Here is a 21,875-nt window from a genome sequence, read left to right on the forward strand (position 1 = left end):
ATGCCCTCTCAGTTCCTTCTTTCCGACAACTCCGACAGAGGGGCAGGAGGGCAGGTAATGGAATGGCCATGAGAAACACATCTCAAAGAACCATAACTATGAAAGGTGGGTAACTTTTTTCTTCGAGTGCTTACTTGTGTTGATTCCATTCCAGGTGACTCACAAGCAGTATCAATGGAGGCGGGCTCAGAGTTCATGGTCTTGCAGCTTGCAGCACTGCTCTGTCAAAGCCAGCGTAATGAGATGTGAATGCGTGAACAGACGACCAGGTAGCAGCCCTACAGATCCCTTGGATTGGTACCTTTACCAGGAAGGCCACTGACAACATTTGTGCCCTAGCCGAGTGTCCCATCATGATCATCACCCGAGGCTTTTTCACCAGCTCATAGCAGTAGTGGATGCAGGCCACGATCCAGGCCAAAATCCTCTGAGCAGACACCAGACAACCTTTCAGTCTGTCTGCCATTGCAACGAACAACTGTTTTGACTTGCAGAACAGCCCTGTTCTATCTATGTAGAAGGCCAGCACCATCCTGACGTTCAGGCTGTGTAGCCTGTGAGCCTCATCTAATGCATTGGGGAACGGGGGAGAAGGTTTGGATCCCAGATGTTCGGGTAGAGACACACCAGACCTTTCAAAAACCATGTCGTCATGTCACGAGCGAAGACTGACCTACCTTGGAACGGAAGACGGAAAGCCGAGACAGCAGCCAAGTGGACCTTGATTGATGACAGGGAAAAATCTTGGAGTTTGAGGTGCAGCCGATAATATAGGATCTCCTGCTTGGCCCGAATATGCCATTCTGAGGCCCAACACTTCAATCTTTTCCATTTGGCCAGGTAAATCTTCTGATGAAGGATTTCCTGCTATCCTGCTGGAACCGGGTCAAGAATGCCTGTTCGTCTGCGCTTAGCCATGCAGTAGCCAAGCTGTCAAGTGCAGTGCTGCCAGGTTCGGATGCAAAAGGCTGTTGTGGTTCTGTGACAGCAGATCCGGCCAAGGGGCAACTGCAGGGACGTGGCTACCGAAAGACTCTGCAATGTGCTGAATCAGTGCTGGCAAGGCCACGCAGGGGCTATTAGGATAACTTTCACCTTGTCTTGTCTAATATTCACAAGGACTCCGAATCAGCAGCACTGGTGGGAAGGCATACATCAGCGTCCCCGACCATGGAATGAGAATTGTGCCTGATAGGGAGCCCCTGTCCATTAACCAGATCAAACAGAATATGTGGCATTTTCTGTTCTGCCTGGACGTAAACAGGTCCACCTAGGGGGTCCTCGACTTCTGGAAGATTATGCTGACTACCTCTAGATGGAGCGACCACTTGTGGCGAGAGGAGAAAGTCCTGCTGAAGTGATCCACCAGGACGTTCCTGGTTCCAGGCAGGTGCACGGCTTTTGGATGAACGGCTTGCTGCACACAAAAATCCCAAAGCAGAGAGCTTCTTGACAAATGGGCGAAGACCTGGCACCACACTGCCTGTTGATGTAATATCACGGTGGCATTGTCCATCAGGACCTGCACCACCTCGCCTTTCAGGTAGGACAAGAATGCCTGACAGGCCAGGAGAACCTCTCTGCGTTCCCTGACGTTAATGTGGAGGACCACGTCGTTCTGTAACCAACGGCCCTGGGTGCTCAGCTCCCCCAGGCGGGCTCCTCAGCCCAGGTCCGAAGCATCAGAGACCAGGGTTAGCGATGGGGATGCAAAGGGGACTCCCCTCCAACATTGACCTGAGGTCCAACCACCAATCCAAGGATGACTTGATGTGGTCCAGGTCATGCCTGTTGAGAATGTAGACTGTTGGGAATGACACCAGCCATGCTTGCAGGAGCTAGAGATAGAGCTGAGCATGAGTGACCATGTATGTACAGGCAGCCATGTGGTCCAATAGCCGCAGGCAGGTATGAGCCAGTTGTCGAGATACGGGAAGTCCTGGACCCCTCGGTGCCTCAGGTAATCAGCCACTGGCACCATACGTTTTGTGAACACCCTGGGGGCCGAGAGGCCAGAGGGAAGCGCTGTGAATTGAAAATGGCGCCCACTCACTATGAAACAGAGGAAGCATCTGACATGGGAATATGGAAATAAGTGTCCTTCAAGTAGAGGGCGGTGTACCAGTCTCCTGGATCCAGGGAGGGGGATGACGGAAAGCAGGGAGCCCATGTGAAACTTCAACTTTCTAAGAGACTTATTGAGGTGACGCAGGTCCAGGATAGGTATGAGGCCCGCCTTTGCCTTTGGAATTAGGAAGTAGCGGGAATAGAAACCTTCTCCTTTCATGTCCCAAGGTACCTTCTCCATCACCCCCAGGCACAGGAGGTCTTAGACCTCTTGAATGAGGAGTTGCTTGTGAGAAGGGTCCCTGAAGAGGGATGGGAAAAAGAGTGGGAGGGATGGGTGGCTGAAAATTGCAGGGTATAGCCCCGAGATACTATGTCCAGCACCCAGCAGTCTGAGGTGACCCACAACCAGGCCGAACGGTAGAGACAAAGAGGGTCGAGGAAAGGACAGGGTGGATTCGGGGAACTGACTGAGATGTCACTCTCGAGCGCACCTTCAAAACAAGTGCTTCTGGCCCCCGGGATGCTTTGCCGGGCCAGGCTGTGTGGGTGAGCAGGAGAAAGAAGGGCAGCGATGACTAAAACTCCTCTCTCTATCCCTTCTCCTGGCAGATCCCTGATGGGCTGCCAAGGCCTTGGCGGCAGGGGCAGCCAGAACTGCTTCCATGCAAACTGCAGCATATGAATGCCCAGTAAGCAAAGGGTTGCCCAAGTATTCTTCAACCCATGCAGCCTCAAATCTGTTTGTTCAGAGAAGAGACCATTCCAATTAATGGGAGGTACTGGATCAAAGTCTGCATCTCTTGGGAAAGGCCAGCGGTCTATAGCCAGGAGCTGCGCCTTATGATCACTGCCGACATGACTATCCAACCCGTCAAGTCCACCGCATCTCATGCCATTTGGAGGGAGCACCTAGTCGTCACAGTGCCTTCCTCCACTAGGGTTCTGAATTCTTGAGCTAAACCCTGTGGGAGGGACTCCTAGTACTTATGGAGGGAGTCCCATAAATTAAAATTGTACTTTCCCGAGAGGGCCTGACAGTTCACGACCTGGAATTGTAGGCTGGCAGTGGAATAAATTCCACACCCCCCCAAAAAGGCCAGGTTTTTTGCCTCTATTTTTGGGAGTTGAGCTGGTGTGCCCCTGCTTGTCTTTTTTGTTGGCCGCACAGACAACCAGTGAGCTCAGAGATGGGCGTGTACAAAAACGTATTCGAACCTTTTGGCTGGGACAAAGTGCTTCTTTTCGGCCCTTCTGGAGGTAAGGGATGGAAGACGGGGTTTGCTCGAGGGCCTTGGGAATTTTGAGGACCCCGTCATGCACTGGTATAGGCTGAGAGGACGCTGAACAAGGAGTTCTTCTGCCTGCTTGGCCATCTCCTCCACATCTAGGCCCAAGTTCTTGGCCACCCGTCAAAGCAGGGCCTGGTGTTCTTTAAAGTCACCAGGCAGGCCGGCCCTTGAGAATCCTGTGACCGTCCATCTGGGGATGAAGACAGTGACTTACTACTGGGGGTGACCCTGGGACATCATCCCCCATGGCGGAGGGAGGTTTAGAGGTGAGTGCTGTCTCCTCTACCTTGACCTCCAAGCGCAACTCATACACCTAGCCCAGTGCTGTTGGTACTGACAACTTTTGCTCCGACGCAGTGGCAGGTGAGTGGTGTGAAGGGGGCATCATCATGACTGGCATGCCCCACGTGCTCCAATAAGGCCACCTGGCCTCAGGAGCACAACTGCACCAGAGGAATTTGGGCAGGGAGCTGAACTGCCTTTCATGCCGGAGGAATTCTCTTCTGGTGACCACGGTGGGGCCATCGATGCCTGCATCTGCCTGCTGATGGTCATTGCTGGAGACTGGTACCTGGAGTGAGAGGATTGGTGGCGGTAACCTGGGGACTGGTGCCAGGAGGGACTGGAGTCGCGATGGGGAGTGCTCCTCCAGGGCAGGCAACCAAAATCGGCACTGAGGATGTGCCGGCAATATGGAGATTGGCACCTCCCCTTAGGCGATCCGTGTTGAGACAGCAGGTACCGCAATTGCGGTGCCAGTAATCTAGGGCAAGCCCAAAGGATCTGTGCTGCGACTCCAGAGATCTGCGGCATGGAGGAGAGTGCTGCCTTGTCTTGTGGGAATCAGTGGTGCTCCACTGCCCAGAGGGGTCTTAACAGCTGGCTTGCTCTTATGGGGAACCTTTGCAGTTTCCTGCGGCATGCACGGTGCTGGCAACATGGGCACAGGTCTCTGTTCTCTTGGAGCTGGGGGAGCTTGGGAAGGTGCTGATGCCACCAGGAGTTTGGGTCCCCCACCACTCTCAGGAGTCGGTGGTGGATCCTTTAAGGGGCTAAGGGCCCTGACAAGGAAGGTACGTTCACAAGGCTCCGGTGTGGCCGAGCGGCCCCGAACTCAGTCCTTTGCCCGCTGTCCCACGGCCCTTCTTGGTCAGTACCGGGGAGCCATGCTTCTTTGTTTTCTTTTTGGGCATCGGCAATGGGAAGCCGTGAGGGGCAGAACCTGGTACCGGTTGTGCGCTGCACACTGAGGCTGAGGTACTAGGCAAGTCTTGGTGAGATGGCTTGGAAGGTGGACGAAGGGCTGCCCACATGAGGAGAGCCTGCATTTGGATATCCTGCTCTTTCTGCGTCCTTGGTCAAAAATTTTACAAATATGACACCTGTCCGTCACATACGATTCCCCCAAGCACATAAGGCAGCTGCTGTGGGGGGATAACTTACAGACACAGGCCTGTTACAGTTCGTGCAAGGCTTAAACATTAGAGACTGGGGTAGTCCTGCCTGGGGTGAAGTCCCCACTGGGACTAACTTCTAACTACACTTAACTACTTAACATTAGCTACTATAAACAAACAAGGCCCGAAGGCTCAGAGGAGACAAAACTGCTAGCCATTGCTATGCAAGGAAAAATGCTCCGAATATCCACCACACGCGGTAAGAAGAAACTGAGAGGGTGTAGGGACGAAGCATAAGTGCAGCACTCAAGGGGGCGCCACCGCTGGCCCTACAGATACCGCTAAGACAAAAAACTGATGACCGTGCACATGGGTGTGTGCAACCTAGAATGGAATTGACATGAGTAAGTACTCGAAGAACTAAGATTTGCTTATTTACCATCTACCACAAAAGCATTTGTAGCTTTTCCACACTCTACAAAGGAAAGAGTCTCAGAGACCTTCCCTCAAGGGTGTGAAAGTAGTATCTGTGGAAGGGGTCTAGCACTAGATCGTCCTCTTTAGGTCCCCATGCGATTTCAGAGTGACAGCTTAAAAAAAAAGAAAAAAAAAAAAAAAAAAGAAAGTCTAACAGAGGAGTTGCTTCCACCTACTGCGAGAGTGGCAAACTACTAAACAAAGTCTTCCAAACTCCTTCACAGAAGGAACGACTCCAAATACTTCACATTCATCCAGTGTTCATCTTCTAGAACTTGAAATATGATATAAATTCACTGTCTGGGATAGCATAAAAAAAACCTGAGAACTAGGGTTTATTTAGCTTGTAAAAAACCTTACAGAGCACTTGAATGAGGTGTTCGTGATCATAAAGGATATAGTGAAAAGTCCTTCCTTTTTATCATGCTGCCATATAAAAGAGGGACATTGAGTTATTTATTTCACTGAACGGCCAGTAAATTTAGAACCAACAGGAATGCTATTTCATTCAGGATACAATCAGTCTGTAGTAACACTATCAGAGAACATCTGAGATACTGCAGCTGGACTGGGATCAGAGGAAGTCCATTCATATTCAATGGGAGGGAGAACATCAGGTGCAGGATTTGAGTAATGAAAATTTAGACTCCTGAGCAGAGGCTAGTCTCTCTTCACCCCTTACTCGGGGGAGTAACATTCCGAAACAGATGGGATATATGCTCACTTGCATATCTTAAAAATAGGATTTGCAATGGAAAGCCTCCGGCCAGTTCAACAATGGAGTTACTTCCAAAATCTTTCATAATATGGTAAGAAGACTTGAGGGCCAAAATATGGGAAGTGCACTCTTCCACTAAAAGGAAAAAGACATTGTTTGAATGTTTACAGATCGATGGCTATTGATGATTTATAGTGAAAGCTACTTTTAAAAAAAGCAAACCACGCTGTATAGGAAGATGTTGGTGGAATGTATTTGATTTGCTGAGCTACTCGAGTGATACAAACACTGCTAAAAAGGGATTTAATAACTTAATTCCTGGAAAGAATTTCAACCAGTAAAATAATGTTCTAAATACTAGACTATAGCTTGTGATAGAAACCAATTAATTAGGGCTGTCAATTAATTGCAGTTAATGCAAGTAATTAATGCAAGGCAAATGTAACGAGCTTTAAAAAATAGGTGCAATTAATCAATCAGTTATAATTGCACTTAATAAAATACCAATTTATATTTGGTATATTTTGGGTGTTTTTCTACATTTTCAAATATATTGATTTCAATTACAATACAGAATATAAAGTGTACAATGCTCACTTTATATTTGATTATAAATAATTGCAATATAAAAAAGATTAGAAATAGTATTTTTCAATTCACCTCATACAAGCACTATAGTGCAATCTCTATCACGAAACTGCAACTTACAAATGTATAATTATTATTTTCACAACTGCACTCAAAAACAAAACAATGTAAAACTTTAGCACCTACAAGTCCATTCAGTCCTACGTCTGGTTCAGCCTATCAATATGACAAACAAGTTTGTTTACACTTATATCTGCTTGTTTATTTACAAAAAGTCACCTGAAAGTTAGAACAGGCATTCGCATGGCCATGTTGTAGCTGGCATTGCAAGGTATTTACATTCCAGATGTATAGAGAGTTTACATTCTCATTTTACAGATCAGAAGATTGAAGCATAGAGAGATTAAAATGACTTGCCCACAATCACACAGGAAAATCTGTGGCAGAGTCAGGAATAGAAACCAGAACTCCTAACTCCTAGTCCTATGCTTTAACCACAAGACCATCCTCCCTCTCTCTGGCAGATGTTATCTGCAGTTTTAAAGATTTTTGCTAAAAGCAATGGCAACCTCAAGAACTATTTAAGAAAACCTAGCCTTTTAAGTAATTTTTGCCTGTGCTGCACACATTGCATTTGACTACTTTTATGAGATGATCAAACTTTTATTTTTTTAAAATGAAAGAATTAAAAAAAAAAAAGTTCCCCTAACCTCTTGAGACCTACCTAGAAACCCCACTCCCTGTAGAACATAGACTCCACAACAGTGGAAGATGCTTGCTATTTAAGAAGGAATTGGAGGCAGAAGAACTCAAGCACTGATGAAGGCTAAACAATCTATTTTGTTACCATCCAATTAGCTATGAGAGTCCAAGACTATGCTTAGTCTGATCACCAAACAAGACAATTCTGTTTAAGGGTATAATGTTCAATGCAGCCTCTACCATCCATCACAAGAGATGAGTTATTTCCCAGTTAACCAAATGTGAGAAGGTATCTGCAGCTCCTTGACTGACTAGCTCTGATGTGAGAGCTTCTCTTTTTTGTCTTTCATGGTAAGACAAGTAGGTGGAGCTTCCATACTGCTCCAAATTGAAAATAGATACAAAAGATATGAAGTGAGTTTATCCCCATCCTAACATTTGCCTTTGTTACTATAAACACCACCATCACCAAAATCTCAGCTTCCTCCTGTGTTTGTCCATTCTCAGAACCTTTTCCTGCAGGACTCCCCTATCCTTGGTTCCCTATGTCCCAGAGCGATATGCTAACCTTTTTTTATATCTTAGGTTGACGTTAGTAAATCTCACTTGACCAGATGTCAGATAGAGCCGGCAAAAAGAAATCTGCATTTCATGATCCTAATACCAGACAAAAGTTAGTCAGCAAGAGAAAGACTTGCATGCAAGATACTCCACCCCATTACAATGGCCTTTTAGCTGACTAGGTCAATCCACCACAAAGCCAGCCCACGTAATCTAAAACACACATATTCTGTAGGACTGAGCCATTTGAGTTACTCTCTTACTGTGATTCTTGTGTACAAAATGATTTAATTCTGCAAGCAGATAATATAGTTAAAAGCCTGTAGTAGGGTTACTGGGTAAACGCTAAGCTCTTATTTTTTATTTTATTTTTTTAAAAAGTGCGATTTTTAGGATCAAAGATAGATAATATTTACCTTTTAGTGAATGAGACTGAAGCTCTGGTTATAATTTCGTAACACCACCTAAATTTAGGGCCAAACTCTACCCTGAGATTTTTTATATCCCTCCAAGAATAAAGTGTTTTAGAATGAGCTTCAAAATGTTCTAGATTTAGAAAAAAATATAATTAAAAACCCAATAGCTTTCTAGGACCGCTTACAGTATGTAAATGTTAATAATAATAATTTTGGGCCACATTTTTAAAGGAGCCTCAACTTGGATGCAAAACTGCAGGTGCTAGTAGTCATGGAGTAAAAAACACACCAATATGAAGAGTTCTAGCTACCTAATTTTTGGTCACAGTCAGGCAGGTTTACCTTTAAATATTATAATTGGCGTTCACAGTGAATTACATACATTCAACTGATCAAAGGTACAAAATTAGAAAAAACCTACAAAATTATGGTCCTTTATATGGAGGGGGAAGTGTCATGTCTCCCTTTTTCCATTTGTCTTTTCCCCGCCCTCATTAATTCTTTTCAGAGTGTTCATGCACAAATACACCAAACTGAAAATGTCCTTTTTATAGTTTTGTGTATTTACATTCCCTAGATTATAGGTATGTCCTAAAACTTCTAAACCTCCCCAGTCCCCCAACTTTAACAGCCCACCTAGTTCCCACAGACACCTCTAATGCAGCATGGCAATGATGCCTCTGAAGTGCTGTATCAGCAGTTATTGCAAAGGACTCTGGGATAAGCATAAAGCTCTTTCCTAAAGGATTAAAAGCAGACCAGTAGGGAAACTGGGATGATTGCCAAGATGGATGGAAGGCAAAGGGAAGAGGGAATTTCAGAACATAAATTTTAAACAAAAATAAAAAAAACTGGTGTGTGTGTGAGATATTTATTTCCTTCACGGCCATAATTATTTGTGAATTGCCATTGCTCAATGCAATTCACATAGCTGTACGTGAATGAAAACACCAGACAAATTCTAAATCCAAGGAGAGCTGTGCGTGTCAAGCTGCAGCCTCTTGCTTTACCTATTTTGAAAGTCTACAGCTATGAGAACAGCAGCTGCAAAAGCATTTGAGATAGTGCCCTGTCCTTCAAATAACTGCTGCCAATTAAAGGGGAGAATGGTTGTGTTCCACTTAATTGCACTGAAAGACCAAAAAAAATAAAAAAATAAAAAAAAAATATATCTATATATAGCCATCAAGGGCTTGTCTGAGAGTCCTCAATTCCTGATGAATAAATCCCCCAAATTTCGTAGTTCTGAATTTTGCACACCCACCTTTTATTTAAGAGTTAGATGAGAGAGCTGCTGGACTACCTGACTACCTCACACTTTCCAGGATATTATGGAATATGAACAGATCTTTACAAATGTTCTCAGGTGAAAAAGTATAAGCAAAATGACCTCCCAGATTGTCAATGATAGGCCCAGAACAGATTTTGTGGCTCTACATAGTCTGCACTCTCCTCTCAAAAAAAACAAAACAAACAAACAAAAGAACCCACTGCACAGATGGGGTGATGGTAGTGAAAGAATGCAGAGTCAGGAACAGCTACCATGGAAAGTCAGAGCATCAGCATAATAAAGGCATTGAACTCACCTCACAGCTGAGAAATCACAATGTAAAAGTAATCAGAAAACTGCACTTCTAATTTTAGATCATGTCAACAACTTCACCTTCCTGTAGGCCTTGAGTGCATTCCATTTTTGGATGAACCATATGAACATGCCTGAGGTGCAACTAAAAGCTTTTCACAAGACATCACTGCTGAAGTTGATAAGGCATATTTAAGGCCAGTAAGTCAGTTTTGCCTCTTTGATGTATATGCTGATTTATTAAAACTCAGCATAAACTGGGATGAAGGGTGTCTTGGATCTCATGAAAATGCTTATAAGCACCACTTTTCTGTTTCTAAATTGCTTGGTCTCTTTATCCTATACTAGTCCTCTATGCACACATTCTGACATCACAAAATGACATGAAAGAACATTGGTGGTAAAACAAAGAAGGGGAGTATTAGAATGACATCTGTTGCATAGTATTTTATTCTAATGGGCTCTTAGAGATTATACCAGCACAGAATTTATGCTCAGTCCTCTGCTTCACCTCCCATCTACCCTCTAATCAATTAAGCACCAACAGATGGGTGCCAGTTACATTGATAAGAGTCTGATAGAGCAACAGAACAGTCTTTGTCCCTGGAATGCTTATTCTCCTAAAGCATTAATTGTGTACATCAGTTTATCACCACGGAGACAATTATTCACCTCTCCCACAGCACAGTGCTTTATGATGATCCAGATTCAAAATGCACAAATTCTGCGTAAGTGTTTATAAACTCCAGTATTGTACCTTGACATCCAGCTTTCCCAAATGCTGTAAAATCCAAATACGGTGGGACCAGGCATTGTAGTTGCTTGGGTATCTCCCAGCAGCTTCACAACAGACATCCATTTCCTCCTGCACTAATCGTTGAATTCTTTCCACAGGCACTGTTCCCAAGTTCCCTTTAGTTACAAGAGTTGGCAAGGAGTTTTCCTGAATTAGTTGTTGCAGCACCCATCGTCTGGTTAAATGGTGTAGAGGGTTAACAATGCAAAAGCAGTTTTAAGAGAAAACAACATTTTGTTTTGTTCCTTATTTCACTATAAAATTAACCAACATATGTGGAGTTTTCCATCATCTTAATTCAGGGTAAACTGGAGGTTGGGGGGAAGAAACAGACTAAACATAAAACCTGTGATACAGGAAGTCTTCAGTTAATAGACACATTTAAGAGTACAGTAACTCCTCACTTAATGTTGTCCCAGTGAACATGGTTTCATTGTTATGCTGCTGATCTAGTAGGGAACAAGCTCATTTAAAGTTGCGCAATGCTCCCTTATAATGTTAGGCAGCTGCCTGCTCTGTCCACTGTTTTCAGGATTCTCTAGAAGAGCAGCCCCTCCTCGTGGAGAATAAGCTCCCCTAATTCCCTGTGAGGTAAGGTATGTGGCTCTGTGCTGCTCCTGCCTTGCCCTCTGCCTTGGAGCTGCTCCTGGGAGCTTCCTGCTTGCTGGGGGAGCGGGGTGCTGATATCAGGATGACCCCTTGCTCCTGCCCTTGCCCCCCTGCTCTATGCCCCCTCTCCACAAAGCGGAGGAGGGGGACAGGGCTCAGGAATAGAAAAGAGGGACCTTGCTGGAAGCTGTTGCTTCCTGTCTGATCTGCTGAAAAGGGCAACGTACCTGAAGTGGGGTCAGCGTACTTAAAGGGGCAATGCACATCTCTCTCGCTCTCACTCATGCATGCACTCTCCAGCAATTTGGAAAGTCAGCACCTGTGCAGCCATGCATGTGCTGCCAGGAGGGAGTGGTACACTCCAGCTGGATGGTGTGGGCTCATCATCATGTTCAGTTTTTGCAGGGAAGTGTTTGCAGCTACTGCCCTGCATCTATTGTGTTTCCTTCCTCTTGCCTCAGTCCATGCTCCCTTGTAGAGCGTGAGACTACATTAACAGAACCCTTGAGGGCTCAGCAGAGTGCTAGTTCATCATTTAGCAGAAAGGAATTTCCTGGGAAATATTCCACCCTCTTACTCCACCACCTCAACCAAGCTTCACAATCATTCATTGCTGTGTCCATTATTAAATTGTTTGTTTTAAACAGTTTAAAACTTGTACTGTATATGTATATAATGTCTTTTGCCTGGTGAAAAAAAATGTCCCTGGACTCTAACCCCTCCATTTACATTAATTCTTATGGGGAAATTGTATTTGCTTAACATTGTTTCGCATAAAGTCGCATTTTTCAGGAACATAACTACAACCTTAAGTGAGGCATTACTGTATTTAACTTCAGATCTCTTTGTTCATTTACGGTTACTGGTCATATATAATGTTGAGAATTTGAGGAAGTCAATAAAAAAAAGTTATCAAAAACCTGAATATACAAAATTTGCCAAAAAAAAATAAAAAATACAAAATCATGGAATATTTATATAAGATTTTGAAGAATTCACTTTTCACAAGACATCCATAGTGTTACAGTGAGGTTTTATGCTGAAAAAGGATTATGTAAAAATACCTTCTTACTCAACAGATCTGAACCCTGTGTATGGGTTCAGTCATATCTGCTGACTTTAGTCACAAAAGAAAAAAATATCTTCCTGTACTGACTCTGCAGGGCTAATGAGTAAAAAGCAGTAAAGTGCAATTGAATGGGATTCTACTTCTTGTGCAACATTAACAGAACCAGGGCAGGCTTTATGAACGGTGGGGCCCGATTTGAATACCTGGCAGCGGTCCAGAGCGTCGGTGGCACAGGGGTCTTCCGTGGCACCAAAGGACCCCCCACCGCCGAAATGCTACTGAAGCCCCGGAGCAGACCCCCCCACCGCCGAAATGCTGCTGAAGCCCCAGAGCAGACCCCCCCGCCCGGCTGGGTGAGTAAAAAAAAAAAATTAAAAAGATGCCTAAGGCGCGGGGCCCTCTTAAGCGCAGGCACGGGGCCCGATTCCCTGCAAATCAGGGGAATCGGCTTAAAGCCGGCCCTGAACAGAATTGTAACTTCCAATCAGTTACACTTGTGCAAACTCATCGAAAGCAATAGAGGTACATAGGCATCAATGTGGCTTCAATTTCTCCTGCAGTACCCTTTATTACTGGTGCTGATATAGAAGGAATAAATAAAAGAAATCCAGCTTAATTCTGAGGTCCCAGGCAGAGATTGCTGGGTTAGCAGTTAGAAAAAACACCTTTTTTACTAGGAAACTAGTCACATTTGACCTGGAATCACTGAGACAAACAAATAGATTCCCACATTGCATTTTATTTGTGATAGGCACTTTAGAGTAGAACTGCACTTTAAGAAAGTCACTGTCTCAAAACTGCAATAGATGTACTGACTGCTTATACAACCTTTTGTCAAAGTAAAGCTGCTAAAAAGTATATTTGTCTGATCAAATTCATTTCAAATATCTTTCATTAAAAAAGGCATTGCAGACATTGGAAGGTCAACAGCAGCACGTAAACAGACAGACAGTGCTGCAACAGGTGATTCTATGGAAAGCTGAGTGGACCTCTCAATCAGGCCCTACAAGTTTTAACAACTGAGACCAAAAAAGTTACACCCTTTTGTCTACTTTGGTAGCATTTGAAATGAAAGTGAGACAACACAATGTCATTCCATCTGCTTGACGAACTCTTTCCTTAATAAAACTTTAAAAATTAAAATTAACCAGTCGAAAATAGCTTATTCATAAGATTACAAAGTTATATAAAACACTCATTGAGTGACATCATCAACTTGAAATCTAAATGGTTTAACAAAATTGGTTTCAGGTACTCCATCTGCTCCACAGTTTTTCTGCCAACTTCTGTTATTTTACATTTTTTTTTTTTAAAAGAATGTCTCTCTCCCCCTGATTAGGGTGTGCATGCCCCACATCAACAACAGCGGAAACTTGATGACTTTTAAGACTAAATGTGAAGGGCAAAAATGTGTGTAAAGGAACACCTGACTTTTCTTTATTTCATAAGAATGTCACTGTTCAAGAATGACATACATGACTTCTGGTACATAATATATTACATGGCACAGTTAACAGTCCAGCATTGTCTAATATGGAGTTGTCTCAGGCAGCTATTGCTAAATCATGGCAGTTGCAACTTATTTCTCTCCTCTCCATCACATCTACCTTCCTTTTCATTCTGTATAATGTAGTTACATAAAGCAAAGCAGTCAAATAGTGTGAAAAAGGTAAAGGTGGTGAAAAGAAGTTGCAGGATTAGAAAACTAAAAACCAGTGTAACTAGAATTAAATTCTTCAATTCTGGTTCCATGCCAACACTATTCAAGCAAAATAGCAGGAAACGGATGTGTGCGCGCATACGTGTATAACTAAGCTTGGCAGAATTCAATTTTTTAATTTTGACAATTTGTATTGATTTTTACTTATAAGATTTTCTTTTGATTTTTTTTTTTTTTTACAGCTGTGGCAGGAAGAGTTGGGGATAGGGCAGTACCAACATAGTGGCTGTAGGGGTCTCTCTGTGTGGCTGAGGAGCCCAAGACATCAGGGTACAACATGCAGGGGAGGCTGCAGTTGTCCTGGCCCCAGTGGAGCACAGATCCCTGGCCAGGATTGTAAGGAGGAGGATGAGCCCCTAGTCACAGGGAAGTCCCTGCATGGTCACAGGGCCAGTGATACTGGATCCCTGAAGGCACATGGTATGAGGAAGGCTGGAGTCCTGGTGGGCTCTAGTAGAGATCCTTGGGCAGAGTCATGAGGAGGAACTGTCCTCAGCTGCAGGGGAGACCACATCACTGCTGACTGGCTTCTGGTCAGGGACAGAGCCACTCAGCAGTGGGGTGACCTCCTACACAGCCAGGGACGATGACAACAACTTCTCGCAGATCTGGCTAGGGTCTCTGCTCCACTGGGTCAGAACTACAGTCTTCCTCTACCATATGCCTGCAGGCATCAGGCATCACCAGCCTCATTCACCAGACAGGAGTGTGGGAGCCATTCCGAGGCATCTGAGATTTGGTACATTTGATTAAGCGCTGGGTTGCCTTTTTTTAAAAAAAAAAAACAAACTTTTTCTTTGTTATTGCTCAGTAACGGAGACATAGTCATTGCATAATCTTATGGACGGTGAAAATATAGTCATAAGGAAAAATATTATAGTACACTTATTGGATATAATCTAGCAACAAGTACAAAAAAATATTTTTTAACGTATCCTGGTTCTCTGGCAGATCTTCAAGATAAACAAGTTAAAGGCAAATCATTTATTTAAAAAAAAAAAGAAAAAAAAAGTAAAATCTGGAAAACCTAGCATTAATTTTATGGGAATTTTCAAGCAGTCACACTGGGAATACAAAATGAAAAAAAAATTACACACCACTGTAGTTATATTAAAAGCCATGTAATATGCAGAAACACATATTTGATTTGAACACTAAGTCTTACACATAGTTGATCAGAATTTTTTGAAAAAAATCAAAGCAATGAATTTTACAGTAGATGGTTTGGAAATCTGCTCTGTTTCCATCCACACCTTCCCTACCTCAAACACAGACAGAAGTATGAAAAATATATTTGGGGGGGTGGGGGGGAAGGGAAGAAAAAAAAGAAACCTGTGAATCCATGTTTCTGGACTCTTCGGAAACTTAGTTAATGCCAGTTTTCCAAGATGTAAATCCTTAACTGGACTTAAAGTGCCAGATAATATTAGTTCTTTCCTGTGAAAGAAAAAGAAAAAAAAATCCATTTGTACACCTAATTTTTCCTTTAAGGATGCATGTCATTTTCTTTGAAACATAATACAACCAACTATGATATCTAAAATACAAACTTTAAAAATTACAAAAACTTCAAAAATATTTTATTGAAACCAGATAGCTTGTTTTCAAAGTAAAAATCTGTGTTCTGCATTTTGCACTGGACAAATGGTCTATATTTCTGTCTGTGGTAATTCATCCTGAAATGATGACACAACTTTACAAAGTTGATCTGTTCCTGAGTTGCACAATATTTTGCAGTAGAAAACTTGACATGTGCTAACATTAGCATGCAAAACAATTTTTTGACTGTTTAGGAATAACTTTAAACACCCTAGAGCTATCTTCCAAAGCTTTGCCATAAGATATACACATTTCAAAAAGACAGTTATGCACAAGCAAGCTCCACTGACATCGATCACATAAACGCAACTCCTGTTGACAATTAAAAGCTACAAAGAAAAGCACTCATGAAATTACTATTGTGCTTCGAGACAGTAGCATCACTATTGTTTTACATTTTAAAAGCATCTTAATGAAATAATTCTCTACACATATATAAATAGATTGAAACAGGGGTTAAGGTTGGTATTAGGTATCACTAACTTAGAGACCAAAAAAAAAAAAAAAAAATAAAAAAAAAATCATTAGAAGTGTATCGTAGGGTTGCTTTTAAAATAAACTAGAAAGCCAGACCAGTGTAGGTTTAGTTACTCTTATAACAGAATATTTAGTAAAAAAGTGTTCCCAAATCTTAATTCTCATCTCATCTGTCACAATCCCTCCCCTGCACACTTGTGAGACAGGCACATTATAGTGAAATCTTTGAGAAGCCTGCAGCTATATGGATTTCATATCAGTCCAGACACCTGCATAGCAATGAGATGCTGCCGGCATAAAGCTCGATCCTGAGCACTGTGGCCCTGAGCTAGAAAAGCACTTAAGCATATGCTTAAATAAGCATGAGTAGTCCAGTGGAATTAAAGAAAAAATGCCTAACATTTCCACAGTGGTCTGACTTAATTGCCCGTGCATAACTAAAGAATGAAAGAAGGCTGAAAAATTTCATTCTAAAAAGATGTCAATGTGACAGCACTAGTGAATGAAGTCAGTTACTTCTAGAACAACCAGATTTTAAATATGAGAAACTTGGACAGCTACTTCACAACAGGATGGAAAAAAGGGGAAAGTATGGCATAGGATGGCTTAACTGATGGGAGAGAGAAAAGAGCACTCCTTTCTTTCTTCTCCTCCTTCCCCATCACCCTCCTCTGTTTCAGACTATATTAAAAGACTATTATATATAACACAGTATAAGTTTTAAACAAACAATTTAATACTGTACACAGCAATGATGATTGCGAAGCTTGGTTGAGGGTGGAAGTGGGTGGGATATTTCCCAAGGAATGCCTTACCGCTAAATGATCTAGCACTCAGCTGAACCCTCAAGGGTTAACACATTGTTGTTAATGTAGCCTCACACTCTACAAGGCAGCACAAATGGTGGGAGGGGAGACAGCATGGCAGACAGACACACAGTGTGTGTGTGTGAGAGAGAGAGAGAGAGAGAGATGCGCATTTCCCTTTTAAGTACGCTGACCCCACTCTAAATACATTGCCTTTTTAAGTAGATCAGCAAGTTGAGACAGCCGCTGCTGCAGGCAAGGTCCCTCCGTCTCCAGCCCTGTCGTGTACCCCGCTGCTCTATGGAGATGGGGTAAGCGGGGGGGGGGAGGGCACGAGAGGGGGAAGGGGATACCCTGACATTTGCACCCCTCTTCCCCCACCCCCACACAGCAAGCAGGAAGCTCCCAAGAGCAGCTCCAAGGAAGAGCCGGAGTAGCACATGACAGCGGGGGGAGGGACAACTGAACTGCCCAGCAACTGATAGCCTGCTGGGTGGCTGCCGCATAGGGAACTTAGGGGAGCAGGGAGCTGACGGAGAGCTGTCAGTCCACCCTGGTTCCAAGCCCCCACCAGCTAGCTGCAATGGGCTGCTCTTTCTGCAAGCGGTGGACAAAGCAGGTGGCTGCCAAATGACGTTATAAGGGAGCATTGCACAACTTTAAACGAGCATGTTCTCTAATTGATCAGCAACGAAACAATGTTAACTGGGACAACTTTAAGTGAGGAGTTACTGTAAGTCACTAGGACCAGATGATATTCACCCAAGAGTTCCGAAGGTACTCAGATATGAAACTGCAGAACTATTAACTGTAGTTTGTAACCTGTCGTTTACCAGATGACTGAAGGATAGCTAATGTAATGCCAATTTTTAAAAAAGGCTCCAAAGGCAATCTTGGCAATTACGGGTTAGTAAGTCTAGTTTCAGTACCAGGCAAACTGGTTGAAACTACAATAAAGAACAGAATTATCATGTACAGCTATGTATCAGATATGTTGGGGAACAGTCAATGTCGCTTTTGTAAAGGAAAATCATGCCTCACCAATCTATTTGAATTCTTTGAGAGTGTCAACAAGCATGCGGACAAAAGGTGATTCAGTTGATATAGTGTACTTGAACTTTCAGAAAGCCTTTGACAAGGTACCACACCAAAGGCTCTTAAGCAAATTAAGCAGTCCTGGGATAAAGAGGGAAGGTCTTCTCATGGACAGATAACTGGTTAAAAGATAGGGCACAAAGAGTAGAAATGGTCAATTTTCACAGTAGAGAGATGCAAATAGCAGGGTCGTCCAAGAATCTGTACTGGGATCTGTGTGTTGAACATATTCATAAATGATCCATTCAAAAAGATTTATGGGTCAGGTGGCAAAGTTTGCAGATGATACAAAATTACTCAAGATAGGTAAAGTCCAAAGCTGACTGCAAAGAGATCTCACAAAACTGAGTCACTTGGCAACAAAATAGTAGATACAATTAAATGCTGATGAGAGAAAAGTAAAGTAATGCACATTGGAAAATAATCTCAAATATACATCCAAAATGCCAGGATCTAAATTAAATGTTACCACTCAAGAAAGAGATCTTGGAGTCTCTGTGGATAGTTCTCTGAAAACATCTACCCACTGTGCAGTGGCAGTCAAAAAAGCTAACAATGTTAGGAATCGTTTGTAAAGGGATAAATAAGACAGTAAATATAATGCCACTATAAAAATCCATAGTATGCCCACGCTTTGAATACTGTGTTCAGTTGTGGTCGCCTCATCTCAAAAGAGATATATTATAATTGGAAAAGGTGCAGAGAAAGGCAATGAAAATGATTGGTGTATAGAACAACTTCCATATGAGGAGAGATTAAAAAAAAGACAGGAAAGAGAAAAAAAGAGATGACTAAGTGGGGATATGACAGAGGTCTATAAAATCATGAATAGCATGGAAAAAATGAATAAGGAAGTCTTATTTACCCAATCATATAACACAATAGGCAGCAGATTTAAAACTAACATAACAAAGTACTACTTCACACAATGTACGGTCAACCTGTTCAGCTCATTGCCAGAGGATGTTGTGATGGTCAAAAATATAAATAGGTTAAAAAAAGAATTAAGATAAGTTCATGTAGGATAGGTCCCTCAATGGCTATAAGCCAAGAGGGTCTGGCTGTTGTTAGAAGGCAGAAAATTGGCCTAGATGGACCCTTGGTCTGACACAGTATGCACATTATGTTCTTATATACTTCCATTTAAAAAAAAAAAAAAAAAAAAAAAAAAAAAAAGAAGGATTCAACTTTCAGCAGCAGCAATACAGCTACAGAGAACATTACTTATAGCAACATCTGAGAAGTTTACATGTTGTGTTACAGAATGGGTTCAATAGTGGTTTTTCTGTTTAAAAGCCCCATGAATTTTATCATTTCAATATCCAAAGATACATTTTTCTCATGATAGCCAACCCTTTACTATTACTGCCACATTTCCCTTTTCTTTAATCAATGACATTTCAAAAATAAGTTCACAGCACCAACCTGGATAATTATATTATAGGCTGGGGAAAAAAATACTCTTTATCTGGCTCTGACAACTATTCACCACAAATACAGTATTAATGGGCTGATTTCTTTATTTTTCCAACAGCAAGAAACTAACTGTACTGAGAAAATCTCCATGTCTAAATATTTAAAACCACCTAGATTTAAAGCTGCAATTTCTTGTTTAAACCCCTCCAAACAATTATTTAAACTTGTCCCTGGCCCTTGTGTGGGGGTGGAAAGAATATAGAAAGAGCTTTTCCCTGCTTCTGTGCCCTGTGCAAGAAAACTGAGGGAATCCCAGCTTAGATGGTTTGGGCATGTGAAAAGAAGATCAGAAGTATGTAGCAGAAAGAAGGTATTAAACTTGGAAGTGGAGGGTAAGAGAAGGGTTGGAAGACCCAGAACTATTCGGATGGATGTTATACAAAAAAGATTTGATTAGCTGTGGAGTATCTGAGGAACTGGTTCAAGACAGACTGGAATGGAGAAGGAGGACTCAAAAAGCTGGCCTCCATATAGAGGAGACTAAGGCTAGAAGCAGTAGCAGCAATGAAAGGCAATCAAGCACCTTCTCTCACAATACTGGAACAAGGAGACATCTAATTAAAAGGCAGAAAACTGCCTTTAATAATGGATAGAAGAAATAGTAATCCTTTCTCTCTCTTCTATACAACATATAATTAACCTGTGGAACTCTTTACCTCAAAATATTACTGACACCCAGAGCTTAGGAGAAACTAAAAAAGGTTAGTAGAACTCAAAAAGGGGTAAGCCATTGACATGGATAACTTCCAGTTTCATAAACTGGTGGTATAATTTTAAAAGGGAAGTAGTATTCAGGGCACCAACCAACCACTACTCACTTGACATGACAAAAAATCTTCCCTTATGAACAGGTTATTCTACAATTGTTCATTATGTGGATATGACACATTCCTGTGAAGTATCCAGTATTAGCCACTGTTCAAGATTACACAGTGGACTAAATAGACCATTACTCTAATCCACCTGGTGAAGTCCTGTGCTGTACAGGGAGTGGAATCAAGTCCTGAGTTCTAATCCTGGCTCTGCCAACAATTTCCTATGTCAGGTTGAGCAAATAGCTTTACTTTCCTGTCTGAGTTTCCCTAACTATAAAATGAGCACAATAGAAATTACAAACCTACATATAAAGCAATATAAAAATGCTAAGTACTATTATGATGTGCCTAAGTGACAAGGAGCACTGAATTTCCTCTCTTCCCAGGCGGCTGGAAAGAAAAGAGAGTGTGTACACACATTCATTCTAGTAGCCCCTTTCCTCATGTCTGCAGTGGGTAGGGATCTCCAGGTAGGTCTACACTCTAAACTTACATCAGCATAACTCTGTCACTCAAGGGTGTGAAAAATCCACACCCCTGAGCAATGCAGTTATACAGTGAAACCCCACTATAACGCGATAATTGGGGTCCAAAAAATTTGATCACGATAAATGCAAGGTCGCTTTATGGGGGGGGAGGGGTATTACGAAAATTTACCATTTCAAGTCTGTCAGTTTAAGTCTTGTAAAACAAACAAACAAACAAAAAAAAAAAACAAACAAAACCACACAACGGTTATCCCAGAGTGTTTTAAACACAAAAGTAGTAACTTAATTACATGTACATGAAAGAAACATGTGAAATTGACTATATTAATCATTGCACAGAGTACAAAGTCAATCCGGTTGCATTACTCCATAATTTTAAATTTCATCACTACTTTAAAAAAAAAAAAAAAAAAGCTATCTAGTGTTGTCTGCTCATTTGCCGCGGACTGTTGGCTTCTAGCAAAGTCAAGAATGCTTCTGAGTTGGAGGATTTTGATGCTGTCTACATCTTGAGTTTCCAGCCACCTCAAACTGGCTTCTAGGTGCTTTACTGCCTTGGACACTTTTGGTGGGGGAGTTGAGGTGCCATCATGGTCATCGTCGTCATTAGCACCACTGGTTTCAGGCTCTGGTGATGCAGCTTCATTCTTCCCGCTGACATTTGCAACAATTTCATCATCCGAGATGTGTTCATATATGGGGCAGATTGAATCTGCTGAAAACCAGTTGAGGATATCATGATGACTTAGCCGAAGAAGCAATCAGAGAATATGAGCTCAATGTACGTCATCTTCAATCGATCTTGTAAATTCAGGCTCGTCATCGTCACTATTACCGGGTGTAGATGATGGAAAAGCTGGATCAAGACCCTTTATCCAGCATCGTTCAATGCAACGTGCAGAGATAGCATCCCAGGCTTTCCCGTCGAGGTAACAGACTTCTTTCAAGTTGAGCGACGCCAGTGATGTGTCGATGGAAGAGTTGTTATCTGCTACCATCCACTTGGTCATTTCGCGACAACAGTTTTGCTTAAATACTGGTATGATGCCAGTGGCTGGATTTCTGATGTAGTGTTCTTTGGGAGATAAGAGACTTTAATATTGTTGTCACAACTGACAAAATTTT

General features: G+C 42.5%; 1 protein-coding gene across 2 annotated transcripts in view; it reads right to left on the reverse strand.

The window, feature by feature from the left end:
* The window catches only part of PTAR1 (protein prenyltransferase alpha subunit repeat containing 1), a 62,191-nt gene that overhangs the window by 14,547 nt on the left and 25,769 nt on the right, over positions 1–21,875 (reverse strand). For both annotated transcript variants that reach the window (XM_050944201.1, XM_050944199.1), the window contains 2 exons: positions 15,327–15,431; positions 10,558–10,771 (listed from right to left, as the gene is read on the reverse strand). In XM_050944201.1, the coding sequence (XP_050800158.1) occupies positions 10,558–10,771; positions 15,327–15,431 (319 nt within the window). The remainder of the gene's footprint in view (positions 1–10,557; positions 10,772–15,326; positions 15,432–21,875) is intronic.

The sequence above is a fragment of the Gopherus flavomarginatus genome, chromosome 3, assembly GCF_025201925.1.
Source record: "Gopherus flavomarginatus isolate rGopFla2 chromosome 3, rGopFla2.mat.asm, whole genome shotgun sequence".
Classification (NCBI taxonomy): Eukaryota; Metazoa; Chordata; order Testudines; family Testudinidae; genus Gopherus; species Gopherus flavomarginatus.